Source organism: Phaseolus vulgaris, chromosome 9 (genome assembly GCF_000499845.2).
Source record: "Phaseolus vulgaris cultivar G19833 chromosome 9, P. vulgaris v2.0, whole genome shotgun sequence".
Lineage (NCBI taxonomy): Eukaryota > Viridiplantae > Streptophyta > Magnoliopsida > Fabales > Fabaceae > Phaseolus > Phaseolus vulgaris.
Window position 1 is genome coordinate 3,871,796 of NC_023751.2, and position 26,296 is coordinate 3,898,091.

The 26,296-nt window shown below is 32.7% G+C and overlaps 1 protein-coding gene across 1 annotated transcript; it reads left to right on the plus strand.

Annotated features, from left to right (window-relative positions):
• Positions 1-17,424: 17,424 nt before the first annotated feature.
• LOC137820507 (probable nucleoredoxin 2) lies at positions 17,425-23,664 on the plus strand. Its single transcript, XM_068624631.1, has 3 exons — positions 17,425-17,867; positions 21,117-21,617; positions 22,767-23,664. Exons 1-3 carry the CDS (start codon positions 17,745-17,747, stop codon positions 23,397-23,399), a joined length of 1,257 nt encoding a protein of 418 aa, XP_068480732.1. The 5' UTR covers positions 17,425-17,744; the 3' UTR covers positions 23,400-23,664.
• Positions 23,665-26,296: the final 2,632 nt, after the last annotated feature.

Genomic DNA, 26,296 nt, shown 5'->3' on the forward strand with positions numbered 1-26,296 from the left:
ACTTTCGATAAAACATTAAGAGATATTATGAAGGTTGTAGATGAAAAGAACAGTAACAAGCCTTTTGGTGGTAAAGTTGTTGTACAGGAGGTGATTTTAGGCAAATTTTTTCTGTTGTCAAGAAGGAATCAAGATATGACATTGTAAAAGCAGCTATAAACTATTATGAATTATGGAAATACTGCAAAGTTTTTACACTTTCAGATTAACAAGTCAAGAATCGGTTAAAAGTGCTACAGAGATCAAGGAATTTTCTGAATGGATTCTAAAGATTGGTGATGGAAATATGAACTTAAATAAAATTGGGAAGGCATAATTGAAATGCTCAAACATTTATTAATCGAACACAGTGATTCACCTCTACTCAGCTTAGTTGAATTTGTGTATCCTAAATTCTTGGATAATATGAGTAATGCTTACTATTTTGATTACAATGCAATACTTTGTTCGACGACTGAATCTATAGATCAAGTTTATGAATTTATCCTATGTTTAATGCCTGGAGAAGAAGTTACTTACTAAAGTTCAAACACACTTTGTCAATCTGATGAACAAGAAGACATTCAAGCTCAGTGATTTACATCAGAGGTTTTAAAGGATATTAGATGCTCAGAAATTCCTAATCATTGCCTAAAACTCAAAACTGGTGTTCCAATAATGCTTTTAAGAAATATTGATCAAGCTAATGGATTATGTAATGGCACCAGTTAATGAGTTGGGAAAGAATGTTATTGGAGCTATAGTGATTACAGGCAAAAACATTGGACATAAAATACTCATTCCTAAAATGGACTTGACTCCTTTTGATTCAGGACTGCCTTTCAAGCTTCAAAGAAGACAATTCCTAGTATCCTTGTGCTTTGCAATGACTATAAATAAAAGTTAAGGTCAAACACTTTCCTAAGTTGGGATTTATCTTCCAAAACCTGCATTTACACATGGGCATTTATATGTTGTTGTTTCTCGAGTAAAATTTAAAAAATCTTTGAAAATCTTAATTTTGGATGAAGACGGACAATAAACTACTTCAACAACTAATGTTGTTTACAAGGAAGTATTTCAAAATCTTTAAAATGCGATGTTACATCACACATATGAGGTATGAACATTATTGCATTTACAATTTATTTGTTTGTTTTATTTTTTTACATATAAAAAACATTACTCTTGGTAACAAATGTGATTGTGTACCAATATGTGTTATTTATGAAACAAGAAGCTTAAAATGATTATGTTGTTAAGCTTGCCGGTTTTTTATTTATTTTATTATTAGTTCAGACTTTGTTTTTTATATGAATATTGATGGTTGAAATGGTACTATTTTGGTACAAGAAAATAATTGAAAGAGTATAAAAAAAATATTCAAAAATCATCATCACTCATATACTTTTTAGTCATATTCACATACACAATTTATTCTTTATTTATTACAAATTGAAAATGCATTGCGTAATCTATTTTATTTATTAATATTATAGTCTTTTAATTATTTTATTCCTTTATTTTTTATTATTATAATTTCTTTATTTTTTATTATTGTAATTCTTTTATTTTTTATTTTTATAAAATACCCTGTGCATGGTACATGCGCTAGTAATATACATATGTGTCTATAAATTTTCTTATTTATGTATACTGACACACGTGTCCGCAGTTTGGTTCTTATACGAAAGAGAGAACAAAACCAACCTAGAATATACCGATGGAGCAAACCTAACTTTTCTCAGCCAAATGCGGACAAAGGAGCTCGCACTGCCATCCGCATTAATCATTAATTCCTTGACTCGGTCTAAACACTAACAGCATCAGGTTTGTAGTTAGCTCGATAACACGGATTAATACTTGTTTAATAAAAATAGTAAATGCACCGGTTTTATCAGATCTGGTCGAAGCTCAGACACTTCTTTTAAATGACTTAGTATCGGACACCGAGACTCATGATATCGGTAAGACATGTATTCGTGAAGTTTCCAACTCAAAATGTATTTGTTAGATTTCTGACAATTATACTATAATTCTAACACAATTTTAAAAAGAAAAAATATATTAATTTTTAAAAAATTTAAATTTTATTATATAAATTGTTATTATGATAATAAAAATAAGAAACAAATCTTTGTAAATCAGTCATGAAAAATACCTTTCTGCTCCAACAAATAATCTTGAACATACTTATACACATAAATCCTTATTATCAATTTATATAATTTATAATTATATAATATATAAATTCGTGTATCTGTTGAGTATATTTTAAAACTTTTACGTATTTTTATATACATCATCAGTAGTGTTTGTGTAGATAGCCATCAGTGTCTATGTAGATAGCATATAGTCATGTCCACTGCAGGTAATTCAAATAAGGAACGTTATTTGTACATGTTAAAAGAGTGTGGTCAGTTAAACTTTTGTAATTTGAATCTGAATTATTCCTTCTATTTTTCAAATGTGAGCGAAAGAAATATAATAGACATTTTGTTCTTCTCTCATCATGTAAATATATTAGAAAAGACATAAATATATAATTAATAAAAAAAATAATTAATACGATATTAAATTTTATAATTAATAATTTTTAAAAAAATAAAATAAAAGAAATATTACAAAATAAATTTTAAATCCAACTCAACTTTATAAAATATCTTAATCTCTAATGAATTGGATGTTAATCTTAAATCCACGAGATAATAATAAATGAATGAGTTATTTGATCTATTTAATTTGTTTTAAAATATTTACTTTTATTAAACTTCATTTAGTAATTGGCTGGTTGGAGTAGTAATTTCCATTTTGGTAAGGTTGAAAGGAAAAGACAGCAGAAAATGCGTGACAGCTGAACTAACATTGGAAGTTGGGAAGTGAAAGGGTCTTGTGGGCGAATGATAAATAGCCATGAGAAGAAGCTTGAAGAGACCATGATCTCTGATTATGCTTTTACTAGAAGAAGAGGAAAGGAAGAAACACGGGTGTGCCTTTTTTATCCTTTCCAAGGACACGTGACCTTCAACTATTATGGTGTGGGCCCAACCAATCCAATTATTTACAAATTACGAGGGAAGACAACAACTTCCATACCCTAACACGTGACACTTGTCCCATTGCTTTTATACGTGTCATTATCCTACGCATACCTCTTCTCGTCCATCCCTCTCATTAATTCCACACTCTACATTCACACTCAATCACAATCACGCTCCTAACTCTCCCTGACATATTTTTTCTATTAAATTCAAAAAAGTTTGATTTTAGTTTCTAAGTTACATGTTTTATTATGTAATATTGTTTATAATTTATTATCTAACACTTTCTTACTATGTATTATGTAATTGAAACCATTGTTGTTTGATAAAAGTGTATAGTAAACTTTATTTTTTAATACGATATTTCGTTATGTATTATTGATAAAGAATGAGGAAATTATTTCTTGAATCATTAAATTGATGAGTAGTAGATGAGTAAGAAAATTTATTATTAAGCTTAATTTTAAAAATTATATCTTTTAATTTTGCAAAATATATTATTTTTAGCCTAAAAATGTTTTTTTTAACAACCTCTTATTTAAATTACTATTCTCCAGAGTTTTCATTGACAGAATCGTGGGAATCACCATGGTGACAGTATTTCTTTCACCCTTCGTTTGTCCTTATATTATTGATTAAATTTAGGGTTGTTAAAAAATAACTAAACTAGACTCCGTTGGTACTCAACTACCTTGAAATTAACAACAATATTCTATAGTTTAATTTTTAAAAATTCAATTGTTAATACGAACCTCTATACTCAATTTTTATAAAAGAATAATTTCTCCTATATCTTTAATGTTAGCGCACATTTAAAATAAATTAATAATCCTTTTTACAAAAATAATTTATATTTTTTTTTCCCGCCGGTTGATTCGAAGAACGGCGCTTCAAGAACTCCTTTGCTTCTGTTTCAACGTTCTCCTTCCTCTGTCATGACCACCTTAAACAGAGAGACAAATGGCATCCTCGCTTCTCGTTGTAGAACACCGTAAGGTCAATGTTCGCAGAAATGCGTAACTGAAAATGCTAGCTTCTGCTCAAATGTCTTATAATGTGTAAAACGTACCTTATTTTGTTTATCGTAAACCTTATATACCTTCCCGGTGTTTCTGTCCACATGTCAGCCTGAGACTTGCGCATTCTGTGGGCGCTCCTTAGCAACACTTTTCCCAGTCTTAGGGCCTTCTCAGTGTGTAAGGTTACCTTGTCGAAGTGCAACTCGCGCAGGGGTGACTGCATGGGTGCCAACTCATGCGCCCATTCTCTGAGTCATCCGCCCTGGGAGTTCTCTGCCTTCCTCACGTGCCATGCATGCAAATCACCTTCTGGGACGTGACCCTCTCATGGGTCGTCTCTGTCCCAGTGGCTTTCCAACGGTGGTGCGTATTGTCGCGTCCCTACACCTCATGCACGGTCCCTCGTGAGTTGGGTCTCTCCCTTCTGGTATTGGGGGTGTGGCTTGAAAACCACATTTTTTTATCTATTATTATTGTCTGGGGTGCCGAGGCCCAAGGCCTCCATGCCCCTACTGTGCCGCCTCCTCCACGGTTATCCCTACCCGTGGGTATCAGGAGGGGACACTTCCCTGGCCTGCCAAGCTTCCCAGGCGCCTTTATTATGCTGAGCCTGGGCGACGTCCGAGGCCAATCAACGCCCGAGACCGTGGACCTTAAAGAAACTCCTAACTGCCCTGTTGTACTTTCTAGTGGATCTCTCTCTCGAGGTTCCACTATGTTGACTTTGGTCAACGCCCGAGTACCGTATGACACATTTTCTCTATCAAACATCATATATATATATATATATATTTATTAATACATAAATATTCAAAATTACGAAGGAAAAATTGTTACTACTAATTTTACTTTAGAAATTCTATGGTATAACAAAATATCTAAAACGACAATTTCTAGAAACCCAAACCTTATATAGCATAATATATATATATATATAACTCGATCTTTCACTATGTAAAAAAATAGCATATGTATACATCTCACTAATAATTATGTACCTTCATAATATTCATAATTAATTCTTTTTAAACATTAAATTATTAATATAACATTATATATATATAAAAGCACATAGCATAATATAAAAACATTACCTGTCACATAAATGTCACATATCAGCACATTGTTGTTTAAGTGAGTTATTTTGTTTAACCGACCTCTCTACTATAATAAGACGTAAATCATATAGTTTGAGTGGTAATTTACCACTTAAACGAAAGTACAATTCAAAATTGACATTTATCTTTTCATTTGAGTATTTATTACTTAAGTGTTTTCATCAACACTTAAATATGATAACTTGTTAAAAATATTCAAACAAATTCAAAAGTCATTTTCACTTATATTTGATGCTTGAACGTCTAAAACATGTATTATGATTTCTACACATTTAAGACATGTGTACTTCTTTTCTTTCACGCTCAAATATTCAAACAACTTTTGATTCTAAACCAACATTTTGTCTAACACTTGCACTATATGCTTTTAGAGTTGGTAATCAAAACTTGATAGCTAAATATTAATTTAGAAATTATTTATTAATAAATTAATTTTTATTTTAAAATAATTTTTTTATAATGTAAAATTTAATTTATAAAAAATTTACAATTTTTTCTCAATGTAAATAAATGTTCAACCGTACTCCTACAACTCTTTTTAAAACATATATTTGAGAGAAGAAGAAAAAAGATAACTAAAATTAAAGTAAGATAAAAATATTGATTTAAAACTATCTATATTCCTCCAATTCCTCGAAATCTTAACCTGAAAAGATTTTCACAAATAGAACCTCGAAAACAGGATTTTTTTTTTTAATAGATGAAAGTTCAATTATTTTTTTTAATATATAATATCCATAATTACTTGTATTTTTTAATAAAAATTAAAAAATATAATAGAAAATATTTTTGTGTTAAATTAAAATAAATTTATTAAATATATTAAAATTTATGAAAATAATATTTATTATTATATTTATTTGTTATTTTATATAATTATATAGGTTTGTTGATATTATAATTTTATTTTTATTGTTTATAATTATATATTATTATTATTAATATAATTAAATATTTTTGAAATTATTAAATAAATTTATATAATATTTAGTTTCTTATATTGTAATAAAATGCATCTACCAGGATATTCGAATAAAATACAAGAATTCTACATGAATCAACACAAATCTCTTCATTTGTGTGAAGAATGAAAAAAGGTTTTCACCCTTTCCTCCATCCACTTCCCCACTCTCAGAATCATTGAAACAAATACAAAAAACATTCACTCCCTCCTCCCTCCTCAAAGGAAACAAACGCAACATAAACGAAAATGTTTTAAATGTTGTAATAACTTATATTGGAGATCCCATATTTTATATATTTGAGTATTTATATTAAAGATTATTATTAGAGTATTTATATTAAAGTGTTTTATATTATAGTATATAAATAACTGTATCAATCTCCTTTCTCGTCTCCTTCACTAATTCTTGACGTATCTTACTCGCCATTTCTGTTTTGGTCTCTTGAGGGAGAATAAGTGTCGTGGTGCAACTCCAAAATATAGTTTAATTTCAACCCCTTTTCTAGCTACACAAACACGACCACAGTGTTCAGGTCGTCCAATTGCTTCAACCAGGATATCGCGGCAACCTTCAGGGACAAAATTACCTTGGGAGCTCAAGGAATCCTACAAGAGACCAAAATCATATAAGTTTTTAATATAATTAATTCTTTAAAATAAATGCAAAAGAGGATAAAAATAAATTACATTTTTTTTAGACTATCTTTGATTGCTCAGAACTAAATGCACCCGACTTTTTAATTTGTGCCCTCTTCCATTTTACATGGTGCAAAGGTGGTGATGGAGGAGAAATGACCCCTGTATCAATCTTAGACCCAATCCTCTATCTGGATTGCTCATTTTCTACCATCAGTGATTACTTAAGCTTTCGATATCCCGAACGAGACAGTACGTGCAGGTAACACTCTTTAAAACTATCTCTTGAGCTTTCTTCCGACGATCTTGTCATAAATGAAATAAACAAAGTGAATTGAATAACATTAAATTATTAATGTTATATAAATAAAAATAGTTAAGTAACTTCACTTACCTTCCAAGCTTCACATTCACGGCTTTGAACAAAAAGACACCATGTCTCTTCATCAATATGTTTGTACTTTAAACAAGCATTTTTGCATTTAAGCTAGCCAAAAATATATTTCGTCGTCAGTATTGACTTAAACTGACAAAATTTAAGTCTGATATTGGATATAATCTTTTATCGAAGTGGTTACACATTAGGGATTTCAAAATTTGCCTGCAAAATAATATCATCAAATTAAAATTAATCAATGAATATTAAAAAGCATTATATGACAACAATAATAATGTAAAGCTTACCCGGACATCCTCCTAGAGCATGTTCCGATCGACCTCTAACATATCATCCAATGAATTAATCAAAATGGAGAGTCTCTCACGAGAAACAACTTGAAGATACCTGTTAAACGTCTCAGCATTAGGACCAGAAGACACTCCAGTGTTGACGTCAATGTTAACACGTGTCTTCTCACCAGCAGCACGTCTCAATGAGAGACGCTTCAATCTTGTAGGTCCTCTGCTGCCTCGTCCGGATCGGGGTCTGATTGGAGTCTGATCGTCATCCATATCTCTGTTCAAAAAATTAGGTAACAAACATTAGTTAATCTTCATCGAAAGAAAATTATATAAAACAAATACATAAAATTCTAAATGCGTATTATCAAAAGTATTTATAAATTTATTACCATAGTGGGTTGAATGTTCATATGTAAATTCCTTCATTGTGGTCTTTACAGGTTGCATGTACATCATCAACTAATCCGTCATCTTTATTAATTATCATTGGTGTGAATGAAAGGGGGTCACCATTTTCAATATCATATATGGCATCCCCATGTTTTTTCCCGTCTAAACGACATACCAATGTTCTGACGTAGGATCTTTGACGTAAAAAACTTGAGATGATTGTTGAACCATTATAAATGGCTCATCTCGATACCCTATATTTCAAAAGTCCACTAGTGTGAATCCTGATTCATCAATTTTAACCCCATTTTTATTGTCAACCTATTTACACTTGAAAACTAGAATGAAAAACTTAGTATAGTCAACCTCTCATATCTCTTCTATAAACCCATAGTATGTCATTGATTCAAGTACAGGATTTGTATCTTTCAAAGTGGAAAACTGCATTGACTCGGCTTCAAGAGTAACACCAGAATTTTGAATTGTACTTTTTTCATCCATAAACTTCGTGTAAAATATACAATTGTTCACTTCGTACGTTGTACAAGAAATGACATCAAACTTCAATCCAGCAACCAACTAGGTCAAGGTCTCTGATGCCGTTGAATCCTTTAACACCTCGTCTTCAAAACAAAGGCATGAAAGTTCTATTATGCTCCATCAAGACCCATTTCTATGCTTGTCTTGGGTTATTTGACTTCACAATGGCTTTATGAGTTTCTATGTAAGGTATAACTTCATCTGTGTTGTTCAATATATACAAATGTGTTTGCAAGACTTTTGATCGAGATTTGCTTACAATATTCACACCATGTAAACATTTACTTGTAGAACGCATGTGGTGCCATGAATTAGCTGGAAGACCTATTGGGTTTGCTTTTGACATGTACTCTGAACAAAATTCAATACTTTCTTCAGTTATGTACCTTTCAATCATTGAAGCTTCTGGACAATAATGATTTTTCAATAACCTTTCAAAATTTTCATATATTGCTCAACAAGAGACATCCATCTTAAGTACACTGGTCCACACAATCTAACCTCTCTTACTAGATGCACAACTAAATGAACCATGATGTCAAAAAAAGATGGAGGAAAAAACATCTCCAATTCACACAAGATAACAACAATTTCATCTTCAAGTTCATCTAATTTTAATGGATCAATGACTTTACAACAGATGGAAGAGAAGAATGAACACAAATGGGTTATGGTATGTCTAACATTTTTTGGTAAGATCCCGCAAATAGCTACCGGCAACAACTGTTGCATCAAGATGTGACAACCATGAGACTTCAACCCAATTAACTTCAAATCTTGCATTGACACTAGGTTCTTCACATTTAAGGAATGTCCTTGTGGCACTTTCACACCCTTTAGACATTGACAAAAACTTACTTTTTCATAACAAGCTGGGGGCAAATATGTACGCTTACCCATTTATATCGGTGCCAACTCGCCTCGTATGTTCATCCCAATCAAATCTAAACGAGCATTTGATGACTTTTTACGACAAGTGCACCGCGTTTGTCAGAAGTAATAATTGTCCCTAAGGACGAATATCGATCCCACAAGGAACAGTAAATTATCAAATACAATATTCGCTAAATATAACAACATAACAATAAAAATAGTTTAGAAGTGATTGTGTTGGCACTGATCAATAAGAAAACAAACAAAGAATTAGTTGCTTCAATTGGAAAAATAGGGATTAGGTTTCATCTCTCCCACTCTCATGTATTTTGATTAGCATGTTAATATTGAGTTCTTTGATTGAAATTGATGCCCGTAGAAAATTCATTTATATCGATCTCTCGCATATAAAATCCTTAAGAATGTTTCCTAAATATCGATCCCTCGCATATTTATAAAAACAACTTAGAATCACACTCAGACGTTAATGGCAATTAACATTTCAAGTCTATCCCTAACACTCAAATATGCTAAGTATTGATGTTTAGGTCCAAACCCTAAAAATACCTCTCGGTTAGATTTAAGATTCTCAATTTGTCACGGAAAGTTAAAAGTAAAACAACAATACCAATAATCAATCAAGAACTAAATATTAATATATAAGATATCACCTCAATACATAAGAGTTTGAGCAGATTACTCCCAATCCCAAATGGTAGAATTAGTTACGCATACTTCTAGCACCTTCCATTCTCCCAATTGGTTACAATTCACTCTATGGTGTTTTCCTCTCAATCTGGAACACTAAGGTTGAGCCTCTAGCCCTCTATTTATCCTAGTTTTCTAGGGTTAGGTTGTTTCCTGTGTCGCGCTAATGGGCTAAATGATAAAACATAAAAAAGGCCTAATCTTTCTTTGCATCTTTTTCCATTCTGGGACCTTCCATCTTTATCTTTTTAGCTCAAATCATTCATCTTTAATCCAAATCTCCAATCTTCCTTAGAAATCTGCAATTAACACCAAATTTGGGAATAAAATACTCTTATTCAAATAAAGATCATAAAAAATATAAAAATGTATAAATTCATAAATTAGGGATTATTTTATATGTAAATTAGCAATAAATCCTCATAAGTGCCTATATTTTAATATGAAATATTACTGAAATTAGGCACTTATCAGCATTTAGACCATCCTTCGTCTTCCTGTTAATGTTAATAAGTGTACCAATTAAGCTATCACACACATTCTTCTCAACATGCATTACATTTATACAATGTATGACTTCTAACCTCGACCAGTACAGAAGATCAAAGAAGATTGATTTTTTCTTCCAAATGTTTGTCACATATGACTTTTTTTTTATTTACCGAAGGTGTTGTCTATGTTATTTACCTTTTCGTAAACCTCAACACCAGTTAATGGAGTTGGTGGACCACTAGTCTCTTGATGTCCATTAAAGGCTTTTTTCAACCTCCGGTAAGGATGCACTTTTAAGAAATCTCGAATGCCGAAGATATACTGTCTTCCTTCCATGTTTCAATTGTTGAGAAGCAGTGTCTTTTTCACATATTGGACATGCTTTACGACGCTTAACACTATACCCTGATAAGTTACCATATGCCGAAAAGTCATTGATGGTGCAAAATAACATGGCATGCATCTTGAAAGTTTCATTAGCAAATCTGTCAAATACTTCAACACCCTGATCTCATATTAACTTCAAATCTTCAATTAGGAGACTTAGATAAACATCTATGTCATTCCCTAGTTGTTTCAGAACGGATATCATCATAGACAACATCATGTATTTTCTCTTGATGCACAATCCAAGAGGTAAGTTTTAAATAACTAGTAAAACAGGCCATGAACTGTGATTCGTACACATATTACCAAACGAATTCATTCCATCTATAGCTAAACCAAGTCAGATATTTCTTAATTCTTTACCAAACTCTGGAAACTCATCATCAAATTTCTTCCATTGAATAGAATCAGCTGGATGTCGGTACATGCCATCACATTTTCTCTCATCTGCATGCCATCTAAGATTCTTAGCATCGTTTAGGTTTGCGAACAAACGCTTCATCCTTGGAATGATGGGAAGATACCACATAACCTTCATTGGGGGTCCATGCTTTTCTATCTCTTTAATAGTATCATCATCTTTTTGTTTCAACTTATAAAGTGATAACCCACACCTCGGATAACTTTTCAACAATTCAAAAATTTTCCTATATAATATACAATCATTAGGACATGCATGTATCTTTTTATACTCCATGCTCATTGGACAAAGAATCTTTTTGGCCTCATAATTATGATTAGGTAGAGTATTTCCCTCTGGAAGAATATCCTTCAACAACTGAAGCAATTCTGTGAAGCTTTTATCATTCCATCCATTTATTACCTTCAAATTCATCAATTTTAACACTGCCGACAACCATGTGAAGTTAGTTGATCCAGGATACAATGAATTCTCTGCGCCGCTTGACATACTTCCATATCCATGCGCTTCTGCAAAAGACTCAACTCCCGCATCACGAATCATGTTCTCCAATCGATCATCATCTACATCATCATGTACTGCATCATCCATGGTGGATCCCACATATTCTTCAGTTATGGAAACACGTGGTAAATTTAATAATTCACCATGCCATGTCCAAGTTGTATAAGAACGAAGAAACCCATCACATAGAAGGTGCTCCCTAATTATCTTAACATCCAGTATCCTTCCATTCAAACAATTAACGCACAGACACCTAATTTTTGCTCCATCATGACCACTATTATGACGTTGCACAAATTGTATAAATTCTTCTACTCCTCTTTCGTACTCATCACTTATGCAAACAGAATTAATCCAATTTCGATCCATTATATTCTGGCATAGTCATTCAGGTGTTTTCTAATGAGTGTTCTATCTCACGTGTTTACCAAGGGCCGAACACCCCCGGACTCAATACTAGCATGTATCAATTGTCGAGGGTCGAACACCCTCAGACTCAATACAACACGATAATTCTATTCTAAACTAACAACTAACATAATATAAATTAATAATAAATACTAAATACACAAATTAAAAATCATTAAATTAATTATAAATATTAAATAATATAAATCTATCTACCATCTAATAATTTAATAATTCTATTATAACCTAAAAACAAAAATAATATAAATTTTAAAAATACAAATTCTAATAAATAAAAAATAAATTAATTAATAACATAAACAAATGTAAAAAAAATTAAAACACCACCAACCTTGTGCATGAAGGAAACAGGGTGGTGAAGAGCGACGTGGGACAGGCAATAGCGACAGTAGCGACGACATCGGAGTCAACAACGACGGTGCAAGGCAGCAACAACGACAAGGAAGGCACAGTAGAAAGCAAACAAAAACTTTCCCAATGAAACAGTGACCTTAAGAATGGCATAAGACAAAACATAAGAGAAACGGAAAACATATAAAAATCAATGGTGAAGAAGAAGAGAGGAAGACAATGCTTACCAATGGCATGAAGACAATGCAAACAAGAGAGGAAGAAAATAGAGGAAGCACAAAACAAAGGACGCACATAAGAGCAAGGAAGCATGAGAGAAAGGAGAGTATGAAAACGTAAGTGGCGCGCTTCTGAGGTAGGATAGTAAAGGATTTACGAATGCGGCTATTTGTAAAAAAAAAAAATAGCCACAATCTTAAATCAAGTTAATTTAAAAAATATCACCGCGTTTTGAAATACAGCGTCTGACCGTAAAATCGCATTAAATAATGAGTCATTGTTTTAACATTTTGTAGTAGTGTTGAATAAGAACAAGTATTATTATTAGACATTTTAGTTTCAGCATTTAAATTATCTTTTGGGAGATTTAATTTGAATTACTAATTATAACAATCTTGTAAAATATTAAGTTGATATATAAATATAATGTACTTAAAAAAATATGAACTAAGAGTAATACCAGGATAAATATATAATTTTTTAATGATTTTTAATTTTATTCTTTAAATAAATTATATTCAACAATCATTTCACACTTAAACGTTTCAGCATTTTATATAACACGATTACGCTAGTCTTATCTCTAGTTTATAACTTTTAGGTATAATTAACTTTTTCATCCTTACATTTAAGATCAATATTCAATTTACTATATTCAATTTACTATAGTGGTTTTTAAAAAAAATCAATTTGGTCCCAAAGTTTTTAAAAAAGTCTACAATTTGATCATTTATGTTAAATTTTCACTAACGATATTAATAGGTGATGATGTGGCACACAATAGGTCAAATTTATGTATAGTTGCAGTCTACGTGTAATCCCCTTCTCTTCCCTCCATTCATTCTTCTCATCCTATCATAACCTCCATCTTTTCCCCTTGCATCAACACTTCCCCAGTTTCTCTAGCATCTGTTCCAGGCCCTCCCAGTCCAATCTCAAGCATTGAGTTAAAATAATTTTCTACTATCTAACAATTTCTCTTTTACTCATATTTATTTGCCAAATTCTACTAGTGTAGATACTTTGAAAGCCATACGTGATACTGAGGGAACATCACCTGTCCCAAAACAGGGGAGAAGCTAGCAAACACAGTTGGTTCCCAACACATCTCTCAAGAGGCTCATCCAACAGTTATGCGCCAACAATGACATTTCACTCAACAACCAATCTAACTGTAACCGCAACCGCAACATCATCGCATGTAGTCCCACGGCGGTGCATGTCGTGCAATTCCTGGCGTGGTTCCTGACGCGGAGGCTGGTGTTCGGAACGCAAGAACAGAAGAGAGGGTCGCGTACGAGATTCACATGCTTGCTAGAACCAGTAACAAAAAATCCTAAAATCGAAAAAGGGGAAAACACTTTGATCGATCATTCAGACGAAACCCCTAAAATCGATGAAGGGAAAAACACCCTAACGATAGAGTGGAGGTCTTGACGGTCCAAAATCAAAACGATGAGTGAAGGGTGAAGTGGAGGTCATGACGGGAAAGAATGAATGGAGGAAAGAAGAAAAAACTCTAAAAATTGGTGCTTACGTGTACATTCCACATTTATATATTAGTGACATTGTATCAAATATTAGTAACATGTCAAATCATCATTAGTTACACTGATTGTAAAAATTTAATAGAAAAAAATCAAATTACATATTTTAAAAAAAAATCTTCATATTAAATTAATTATTTTTAAAACTATTATAATAAAATAAATATTAAACTTAAATATAGGAACAAAAGGTAATTATATCTAACATTTATGAAAATCGGGCCATTGTCGTCATATTGATATTGTATGCTTAATTTCTTCTTTTTTAATTTTTTTTTAAAGAAAAAGCATATTGCTGAGGTCATTCTCTTACATGTTTTTAACATAAAGAGACACGTTGCTTTCTCTCTTTCTTTTCCTTTGAACCTAAGAATCGAAAGGGCATAAGGAACAGCAATGATGAAGAAAGAAGGATAAAAAAAAGTTGCAGAATGTAGAAAGAGGTCGAAAATGTCAATGGAGGATGTTCTTCGGTTGGACTGTAAGTCTCCCCAAAAACTGAGCATACCCCACCATATAAAATAGAATTATATTTTTTCTGTTCAACTAAACATTCTAACATTTCCATTATATTTTAAATAAATAATTTGAGTGGTTTAGAGTATATTATTTTATGAAATCTTATAAAATAAGAATTGGACTTTTGGTTTTGAAGACGGAAAAATTAAGAATTTAGTATTATTAATAAATATAACATATTTTATCAATTAAAATTAATTGAAAATGAACTTCAATTGATCTAGTGTTTTTTGGCAACAAATTTAAATTGACTTAATTAATGTAAGTTTAAAATATTTTTTGATTTAAAAATTTTAAACACAGTCTTTTAAGAAAAAAAAAACTGATATCAAAATAATAACTCAATCTTCTAGGAGTTCAAATCTAATTTTCGATGTGATGAATGATGAAGTTAAAAATATAGAAAGAAGGTAGAGAAAAAAAAAGTTTAAATAAATGATGATTATATTAAAAAAACTTGAATAATCGAAATTTTTTTGTTTATATACATTTTTCACTTTAAGAATAAAATATTCAGATGTCATTCTAATTATACTACTTTATAGATCAATCTACAATGCGTTATATAGATAAAGATCTTTAATTTTATAATATTAAAAAAAATATTGTTTTAATAAAAAAATATTTAAAATGTTAGTTTTCCAATATCACATTTTTAATAATAGGTACATAATTGACTTGGCTAGTATAATCTTATCACCTCAAAATTAAGGGACTCATTAATAATTGATAGTTTCAAAGTCAATCAATATTGTCCAATCTTATTATTCAAGAATAATGAAGTGTGTACTAATACAAAATCAACTCACCTAATATAAATGACTTTGTAGTTGATAGTGTGTGCCTTCATTCCGAATTGATTTATTAAATTGTTGATAGATTGGTGAAAGCTTAATGGAAGAATGGAACAAGAATGACTCCAATGGAGTTATGTATTCCTTTAATGTATGTGAGGAGTAGGGAGAATGATTGGTTGATCTATCACTTGGAGAGGTGAACGAGAATACCAAAGGTGTCTAACCTAAAGAGGTTTAGACAAGAGAGTGCAAGAACTAACAACTTGGCAACATAACACTCATAAAATTAATCTTAAAAAATAAGAGTCAAGCACCTAAATTTATAGGAGAGAGGGATGAACATTTTGAAGCTAAAATTTGAAAATTCAAAATAAAAGTCTCCAATGAGAAGGTGTCATGTGGAGTCATGCTTTTCATGTTTAGCTCACACCTTCCATGTTAAATCTTCTTCACTCCCAGGCTGCCATGTGAAAGTCCATGTGCTCCATGCCAAGGTAATTTTCGTCTTCTAACATACCTTGGATGTTTTAAGGTTACATTGGACTCAAAGAAGCCCAATTACCTAACTATTCACTTTTAACCCTAACTATACATATTTTCCTATTAACCTAAATACAAGCCAAAAAATCTATGCTACTTGATCCAAATATTTGGGTAAATTATTTTATGCTACTAGACCCAATACATGGCCCATGAAATCCTAAATAACTTTATACAATTTATTTAAACTAAAGTTTGGCCCAAAAATAATGTTGATTAGTCAGCCGAAACTTAGTCCTCTTGTGTTTTTCTAACCAAAGTTCTAGTTAATGTTTTGATGAGTTAGAGGTCTTATTGGATATATTTGTACACTTCTTCATCCTAGAATTGTCCTTTTGATTTTAAAAAATAAACAAAAACTCAATTAGATCCATATTTACATATAAGTCCAAAAACAACCTCTAAATTTTTATCTTTATTAATGTGGTTGAAGACTCTACCATCGGTGGTAATCCATACAAAATCAACCCATCTAGTATGAGAACTTGTATATTAAGTGACAAATTTTTGACTTAATTTGCTAGAGATCTATTAGAAAAAGTAAGAATATTAGATCATGCAAGTATAAAAGAGATTTTTTTAAAGCTATTAAGTAAACCTAAATTTGAAATAAATCTGTCTCATAAATATAATAAATCCTAAAACAAAAATGTAATATGTAAGAAGTATGCACTAAAGATGAAACCTGAAATAACTGTTAAATAAATAAAATAAATGTTAATACGAGTAAAAATGATCAAAATAATAATAATTAAATGAGAAAAAAACTAAAGAATATAAAATCTAAAAAAAACTTAATTATAAATGGAATTAGCAAAAAAAAACATATGTCTAGAAAAGAGGTCATTGTATTTCTTCACTAAAACACTATTATAAGAAATTTAATCAAAATTTATTTTAAAAAGATTTTACTTTTTTAAAGACATAATTTCAAAAAAGTAAACAAAATGGGGCAAACATCATTTTCGAAAATTAGAAACAAGATGTGTAAAAAATAAAAAAATAATGATAAATTGGAGGTAAGAATATAATTAAACCTGAAAATTGTTATGTAATAATGGAAAGTGTGATTTTACACGTTACAAACTGCAGTGCACGGTAGAAGGGTAGGCTATGAAAGCTTGGGAAGAAAGAGGAGTGACGAGGGAAAAGTAAAGAAAGGAAATTAAAGGAGTGACAGGTGTTGGAAGAAGAGTTTTGCCGTATCCATATCACCGTGACCAGAAGAAATAGCAACTAATAATAACCCCATTCGGAAATCACCATCATACACGTGGCCTCAATATTATCGCTTCGCTCACTTCGCCGCACATGGATGGGATTGCGCAATCAAAAAGGCTGCACCATCATTCCCCGTGTATGTGCGGCGCAGGCTGGTATTATCCCGTGGCGCAGATGAATGCTACGTGTGAAGGTGTTGATGTGTGATTTGTGGATGCATAGGATGTAATGATGTGGAAAGAATATGATTCTATTTCTAATGAATATAAGTGTCGGGTGAACGAGGAGGTTCATACTCTCCTCCCGGCGCTTTCATCTCTAGACTGCAACACTATAAAACAAAGAAAAAAGAAAAAAAAGAGAGAGAGATGAGGGCGGAGATGAAGCATGAAGCTCAAGCTGTGGTGAATAATATTTGTAACACCGGCAAGTTCTCACAACTCCTTGCTTCCCAAGATCGTGATTATCTTCTCTCTCCAACTGGGTCTCAGGTTCTCTATCTCTCTCATAACTCACTACTTTCTCAGTTAATTATTCAGAGACTCCTTCATACATCTTCACACCCTTACTCATGGCCCTCCAACTTTTGTACTTAGCCGCGGAAAATAGCATGATTCTCCTTAGAAATTTAAGGATATAATAATACCAAGAAAATAAAATTTATGGTAATATATATATGATTATGTAAATCCTGGTTTCTTTACTTCTCCTTCAGTTTCCTTTATTTCAAGCTCTTCGCTGTGGTTTCTTCTATCCAGGAGTTAGTCTTGCAATTTTTTTTTAAATTGTTTATTTAAAAAAACTAAAACGTGTTTGGTGGGTTGCTGCTGCAGAAGCTGGTGGCGGTGAGCTTAGTATTGTTGTTCAATCGTTTAGTAACTGCAAAAAATAATGTTTTATTTATTTATTTCTTTACGCTTATATATATCTGTAAAAATTCTCCATTCTTGTATTTTAAAACAATTGTTTTATAAACCCAAGCATGCTCAGTGAAGACCCACCCAGCATACATGTCAGTTGTTTTTTTAATGTTTCTAGATTTATCTATTTATGTTATATATATCATAACTTCGAACATTTGCAACCCCAAAATTATGAAGAGGATTGAACCTAGCTGTTGGAGTGCTAATCTTCCTCCACAGAAATCATGTTCTAGGGTTTAAAAACAATTATCAGATTAGTCTTATTTAAACGATGCAACCTCGCAATTTGAAAACAGTAGCTCTGGTTTGTTATGATCTCTCTGGTTAGCTGTAAACTTGCATGCAGAATATGTTTATATTTTTTTTCTTTAAATATGAATCGGATTGGTAAATCCACTTCGCATGAGCTTTATTATTAGAGAACCATTAACGGGGAAGTAAGAACCTGACCCGTCCAAATAAACAGGTAAAAATAAGCTGAGAGAAGCAAGTCTTTTGGTGCTGTACAAATGTGATGTGCTGTCTAATGTGGCTTAAGTCCTCTACTTGCTTTTGAATAGTGCCATAGTGGTCTAGTCCTTTACTCTTTAATTTCATGAAACCATCCCCAACAAACTAAGCTTATGATTCCGCTGAGTTATAGCATCTTTATGAGTAGTACTCTACGAAAGAGACGGTGGATTATGCATAAAAAAGGTGTTGTTTACGAACTGTAAAAAAAATTGAGACTCCTCCCTCCCCAAGAGCCAAAAAAATGAAAAATTTACACAACTCTTCTTTAATTGTAAAGATAAAGACACCGTCAATGGAGCGTTGTAAATACTTATGATTGGGTCCCGCACTATGATAAGAAACAATTGCTTGGTTAAACAACTGTGGCTTTGCCACAGTCAATTGGTTAAGAAACCATTCTTTAAATTTTAAGGTTGTCTGTCTTTGAAGTTGCTCAACTAAGAAATCGTGAACTACCTCACACTATCATATTTGGAAAAATAATTGCTTTCATCTATTTTTCGGTTAACTAAGAAAGGAGCGTTATGTTCCGGCATTTTTGTTAAATATATTTAAAAAGGTGCTGATTTTCAACCCAGTTTTGGTTATTTTAAGAGTGAGAAATGAAATTAAATATGAATGGTGATGATATTCTTGTTAGATGTGGAGTTGTTTGATTAGTTGGATCATAGATGCAAAGCATTCACGAGCTACACATGCCCAATATTTGTAGTCCTTATCAGTGTGTAATGGAGGACCAAGGATTGAATCGTAGGACATGTGTCAGCTAAACATTTCCTGTAGCGTTGTCCTAGCTATTACGCTTTGCGCTATACACGTGGCCCATTATCCCCTACAAAAGAAAATACTGGGCCATTTCGGTGGCCCGTCTCTTTCACAATTTCGGATAGCACTGGATTCTGTTTCTGTTGCTATGTACCCTTGCTTTTATATAATTATGTACTTGGTACTCCTTTGTCGGTGTTCTATTCAAGTTCGTTCAATTTCTGAATTCTTATCAAGATAAAGGAACGCATTTATGTGTTTATCAAAACATATATTATTGGAATAAATTAAATGCGAAGTTTCAAGAATACATTAACATCACACTCGTTGTATAATAGAAGGCACATTAAGGAATGTGTTGAGAGAAATGCTTTCCCTTGTAATTAATCAATTCATGTATCTTTGATTTCCTGCCCCCCATTGTAAATTGACACCTCACAGACCAGACACATGGTCATCGCTGGAATGCAGCCGTACGGTGTCTGGCAAGGTCTTAGACTGTGTTATGCCAGCGACACGTACGAACACGTATCCACGTTATGTCCTTTTTCTTCTTTCTTTAGGACTTTCGTGCAAGCTTTGTTCTGGTCATGGGCCGCTGTAGGTGTTCAACTGAAGTTAGTTTTTTTATTTACTTGGAAAATATATTTTTTTCTGATAATATTCCTCTTAAGAAATAAGCTTTATTTGAGATATCATCGATATAGCCGTGAAATTGGATAACTTTTGTTGGAGATTCCATCTACTAGATATTAGAGTATTTCATAATATATAAGTTGGTGTAAACCTCAATTTCATGAGTCGGTTTTATGGGTTAAGTTAGACTTAAAGTTCACTTCGTAATATTTATCAGAGTTATTTTCAAGTCTATCTTAGCAAATGTTTGTGTTGGGTCTATCGTGTCATCCGCTATTGGACTGCTATCGGACCACTCATAATATATAGTCTCACGCACGAGTTGACAGTCTCGGCGTGAGGGGTGTGTTGGAGATCACACATCGACTAAAGATTAAAGTCTTTTATAGTATATAAGTAGGTGCAAACCTCACTCCCTTAAGCTGATTTTATGGGGTTGAGATAGACTTAAAGTCCACTTCGTAATAACTTTACTCACTCCATTTGTTCTTTAGCTTATTTGATCTTGACACAAAAGTGTTTAGATGAAGATATCTTGAATGAGGCTAAGTTGATAATGGCAGGTTGAAGTTGAGTTAGTTGCCTTGGTTGAGGTTGTGGTCGTGTTGGAAATGGCCTAGTTGGGATACATATATAATACATCATTTGAGGCGGCAGTGAAGGTTTTACATGTGAGACCGAGATAAATAAATATATGATTATCATAGTAAAATTTTGTTACAGTGTCTTAATATTATGTATTCATTGGTCTGTTATATTATTTAAATATTTTTAACTTAAATGTAAAATAACCTATTAAGTTAAGTTAGATGAATTTTTTAACAAAAATAGCGAAAGTCCAAAGTGTGAAAAATAGTTAGTATTTGATGAAGTTGAAGTTGTTGGAAATGGTGCATTATGCAGGTGAAGGTTTCTGATCTTGAAGGGAAAGTAGTGGGTCTATTATTCGCTGCGAATTGGTACCCACCATGCCGCGGATTCACCCAAGTGCTAGTTGGAATCTACGAGGAGTTGAAAAGCAGTTTTCGTGAATTTGAGATTGTGTATGTGTCCTCTGACGAGGACTTGGATGCCTTCAGCAGCTTCTATGGAAACATGCCGTGGCTGGCAATTCCGTTCTCTGATTTAGAAACAAAGAAATCCTTGACCAGAAAGTATGACGTGGAAGGCATTCCATGCTTGATTTTTTTGCAACCTCAGGATCGTAAAGATCAGGCAACAGTTCGTGACGGAGTTGAACTTATTTACCGTTATGGAGTTCAAGCTTACCCATTCTGTAACGAGAGGTTGGAGCAGCTGCGAAAGGAAGACAAAATCAAGCGTGAAAACCAGACCCTCCTTAATTTACTATCAAACCGTCATAGAGACTATGTTTTGAGCCACACTCACTTCGGACTGAAACAGGTAATAATAATACTCTCTACCACCAACATCTCACTCGCTTTCTTCCATGCATGATACTGTTTTCCACTTTTTGCTAATTAATTATCTACTGCTCTATTATAATAACTTGGAATCTTGTTCGCTCTCACCTTTATCTATTGAAATCTTTCACAATTCAAAGAAATCGTCACCTTCTTAATTGTAATGTTATTAAACCTACCACATTTTATCTTTACTTTGATAGAAGTTGACAAAGGGAATTTAAAATAATTATATAACATTATTTAAATTGTTCATTTTAAGTTTGAATAAAAAATTGTATGCCCTATGATATTTTTACTCCTTTAAATTATTCTAATATATATATTTTTATATAAACAAATATTTTAATCGATTTTAATATACGAAAATAAATATATATTCTTGTACTATACATGTTAAATTTTTAATTAAAATAACTCTAAAATATTAGGAAAATGATACATTGACAATATTGTTCTAATATACAACTATTTTTTTTTCTAAAATTTTAATTTTAGTATGAAATGACAAAGTACTTTTTTATATTATTAATTAGAAGTTGTATAGTGTAATAGGTTGTTAATATCATTCCTCAAAATATAAATTAAAATATAAATTAATTGCAAATTTTACAACTTAATACGAAGAGTTGTATGTTTTATGTTTGTCATAATTTTTTTCTCGAACTTTATCAAATAATAAATAAGTTTAACTAGCTCCAGCCTCTAGCAACTGTATTATTCTTCAGCTCAAGACTCTTCAATTAATTATTCAAAATTATTATTCTATCATATTTTTAATGGGATTGTCTTATATATTTAAAGTGAAAATAGATTAAATAATTCAGTCTGCAGTTGATATCTATAATCAACTATCTTGAAGTCCATATCAATAAGCTTTCATGGGATTATTTAGTCTGATTTTTAGTTGTAATAAAGTAGGCAACTTCATTTTTAATGCATCGATCTCTTAAAGCATCATACATCTTATTTCCTTCTTTCTTGTATCTGTAGTTATAGAGAAAAAAAAGTTGTAGAATAGAATCCATGAATAGGAATAGAGTTTGTGTTGCACGTGCACGCAGTTTTGTTATTTGAAGTGCATGCAGAGAATCCTGTTCCGCGTGACGGGTGTTGCTCCTGTACACAGGTACCTCTTGCTTCTCTAGTGGGAAAAACAATTGCACTCTACTTCTCCGCCGAATGGTGCGTGCCATGCGCCAAGTTCACTCCCAAACTGATTTCCGTTTACGAGAAGATTAAGCAGGAGCTAGCCGAGAAGGGAGAGGAAGACTTCGAAGTGGTGCTGGTATCCAGCGACCGTGACAAAGCATCCTTTGACTCCTACTACAGCAGCATGCCTTGGTTAGCCTTGCCTTTTGGCGACACGGAGACGAAGAACCTCGTACGACACTTCAACGTGCAAGGGATTCCTTGGTTGGTGATCATAGGCCCTGATGGTAAAACAATAACAGTGCATGGTAGGAGCTTGATAAACTTGTACCGAGAGAACGCTTACCCTTTCACGAACGCCAAAGTGGAGGAGCTCGAAAAACAGCTTGAGCAAGAGGCGAAGGATCTTCCGGCATTGGTATATCATGAAGGGCATGGGCATGACCTGAATTTGGTGTCAGATGGGAACGGTGGAGGACCCTTTATCTGCTGTGTGTGCGATGAACAGGGCTCTAATTGGGCCTACCAGTGTCTCCAATGTGGTTATGAAGTTCACCCCAAATGCGTCAGATCTGTGGATCGTCACAACAGTTTGTTAATTGCTAATTAACTTGCTGTTCCAATGAATTGAATCTCCTGTGTTTGTGGCCAAGAGTGCGAAAACTTGAGTTGGCTATATATATATATATATATATACAGATATAAATATATCCTAATCCGCAGCAGGGTAGGGACTGGAATAATGGACTTTAGAATTAATTAGATTCGATTATGCAGCTCTGTGGGTGCTTTTCTACTTGTTGGGAATATATGTGACTGAAAGAAAATGACAATATTGATAAGAGAAAGGAGATACTACCATCATCGATATATAATGAGTGGAAACGAACGTGATCTGAATTTAGGTTTCAAGTTTGATTTTCTGTCGGAAAAACACACATTCCTTGTTCTTAAATGATTAAGACGTTTATGAATTCGAGGAATCCAATATTTGTTCTCCTTATCATTAGAAAAAGGTGTTGTTAGTTACGTCTTTTAGAACTAAATTAACAATTTCAAATCTTATAATCATATAATATGAATAGATGATTAGAGTATAAGTAAAATTAATTTTATTTTTAATTTATTAATAAATCAATACATTAAAATATGTACTTTCAATTGTTTCAAGAGTAAGAATGATTACTGATCCCATTTCTCATTGTCTCATCTAAAACATATTCATTGTAAAATAGGCTTTAACATGAATAAAATTGGTTTTTTAATAGGCTTTAACACGAACAAAATTGGTTTTCTGAGATGTGAGTAATCACTGTCCGTAAGAACTTATCTGCGGTATATTGCGAGTCCTCCAGGATACAACATGAATTTTTCGGTAATTTCCGAGGATCAGAACTAGCAAATTACCCTTAAAAGAGTAATACTCAATAGAACCCAGAAATATAATAATAATTAAAATAAAGTAAATGAGGAGAGAGAAAGTGAAAAAAGTGAAAGAAGGTGAGAGGAAGAAGAAGGAGCCGCTGGTGGGTGAAGAAGATGAAGAAGGTGAAATGTGAGATGCATTTCTGAATGAGGGGAACCCTTGCTTATATAGGGAAAAAGGTAACAGCCCCAAACAGCCACAACCCACGTTCCAGCAGTCATTGGCGGCACTACTCCAGGTTTCAGCTGCACAACTTCCTCAACCTCCGAAAATCCACCAATGTGGAGGTGCACAACTTCCAAGTCGTGCGACACGATCCAAGGCGGGGAGAACAACGTTTGCTTTTCAAACTTGGAGTCGTTCTCCTCTTCACTCTGCTTCCGAGATTTCCTCCAACATAAGCATCGAAAGATTAGGGTTTATGCTCATCTCTGTTTTTCAGTTTTTTATTTTGCAAAACTCATTATGTTTACAACAATCCCCCACATTTTGCAAAAGATAAAAGATAGAGATAAAAAAAGAAAAAGAATATTTTGGGTTCATCTAAGATGAAATGCATCAGTGCTGATATAACAAGCTATATGAATCAGTCTTAGATTGATGAACTTAACACATAGTGTAGTTGGTATAGCAAGCTATATGAACCAAGACACTTAGTATGTGTTAGAGGTTTATCAATCACAATACACCCCCACATTACTTGTTGTTATCGCTGTGTTGCGCTACTAGTCCATGCGCGTGCCCGATATTCATGAGTGTTATAGAGATCTTGCCAAGATCTCATGCAAGCGGCCCCACTTGACACTCATATAGGTGATTTCATCAAGCGTATGCTGCAAATCATACACCACCCATAAGGGATATGAAAATCAATAAAAACTTGTAAATTGTTAAAACTCTTTTACCTCATAATTTTAACCACAAGGTTTTCCTCTCGATAATGCAGTATCTAGCACTTTCACACACACCATAGGAATGGACAAAATTGATTTTGAATCAATATTAGTGCTAGCATAACTAACAAGTGGCTTGGTTTTACCCATATGAACCTTATTCATGGGATCTCCAATCACAAAGGTTGTGGCTTAAGTCCCATTCCCCTCGATGTTTCTAAAATCATTTTTCTCCCTAGGGGTTTTGTCAGAGGATCTGCCCCATTCCGTTCTGACTTAACATAGTCAATAGAAATCGTTCCACTCTTTAACAGTTGTTTCACCAAATTATGTCTCAATTGTATATGTCTATTATTTTCATTGTAGCTTTTATTTTTTGCTATAGCTATTGCCGATTGGCAATCACAATGCATTGATACAGACGGGGTTGGTTTCATTCCTAAAGGAATGTTTGCTAAGAAGTTTTTCAACCACTCAGCTTCACTACCAGCCCTTTCTAAAGCAACAAACTCAGATTCCATGGTTGATCTTGCAATAATAGTTTGCCTGGCTGACTTCCATGTAACTGAACCACCCCCAAGTGTAAATACCTAACCATTAGTGGATTTTGTCTCATCTGAATCATATATCCAATTAGCATCACTGTACCCTTCTAACACAGCGGGAAATCCACTATATTCAATGACATAATCCATTGAACCTCTCAAATATTTCATGAGTCTCGCAAGTGCATCCCAATGATCCTGACTAGGGCATTGAGTGTATCTACTCAATCTACCTACTGCATAAGCAATATTTGGTCTAGAAAAGCTCATTAAATGCAATAAGCTCCCAATTATCTGGGCATACTGGGTTTGAGAAATAGATTCTCCTATGTTCTTCTTTAATTTAGAGTTAGCATCATAAGGGGTACTCATTGACTTAAAGTCATAGTAACCAAACTTCTTAAGAAGTTTCTCAGTGTATTTTTCTTGGGATAGTAATATACTATCTCCCTTCCTTATGATTTTAACTCCTAGAATCACACTTACTTACCCCATGTCTTTCATCTCAAACTTAGATCCAAGAAACAATTTTGTTTTAAAAAATATATCATTGCATGTACCAAAAATTAGCATGTCATCCACAAACAAACATATAATGACATATTCACCATTTTCAGATCTAGAATACACACATTTATCAGCA

Coding starts and splice junctions, on each gene's coding strand:
- LOC137820507 (XM_068624631.1), top strand. CDS start 17,745: ATGAGGGCGGAGATGAAGCATGAAGCTCAAGCTGTGGTGAATAATATT. Junction 17,868..21,116: donor TCTCTCCAACTGGGTCTCAG/GTTCTCTATCTC, acceptor TGCATTATGCAG/GTGAAGGTTTCTGATCTTGA. Junction 21,618..22,766: donor CTCACTTCGGACTGAAACAG/GTAATAATAATA, acceptor TCCTGTACACAG/GTACCTCTTGCTTCTCTAGT.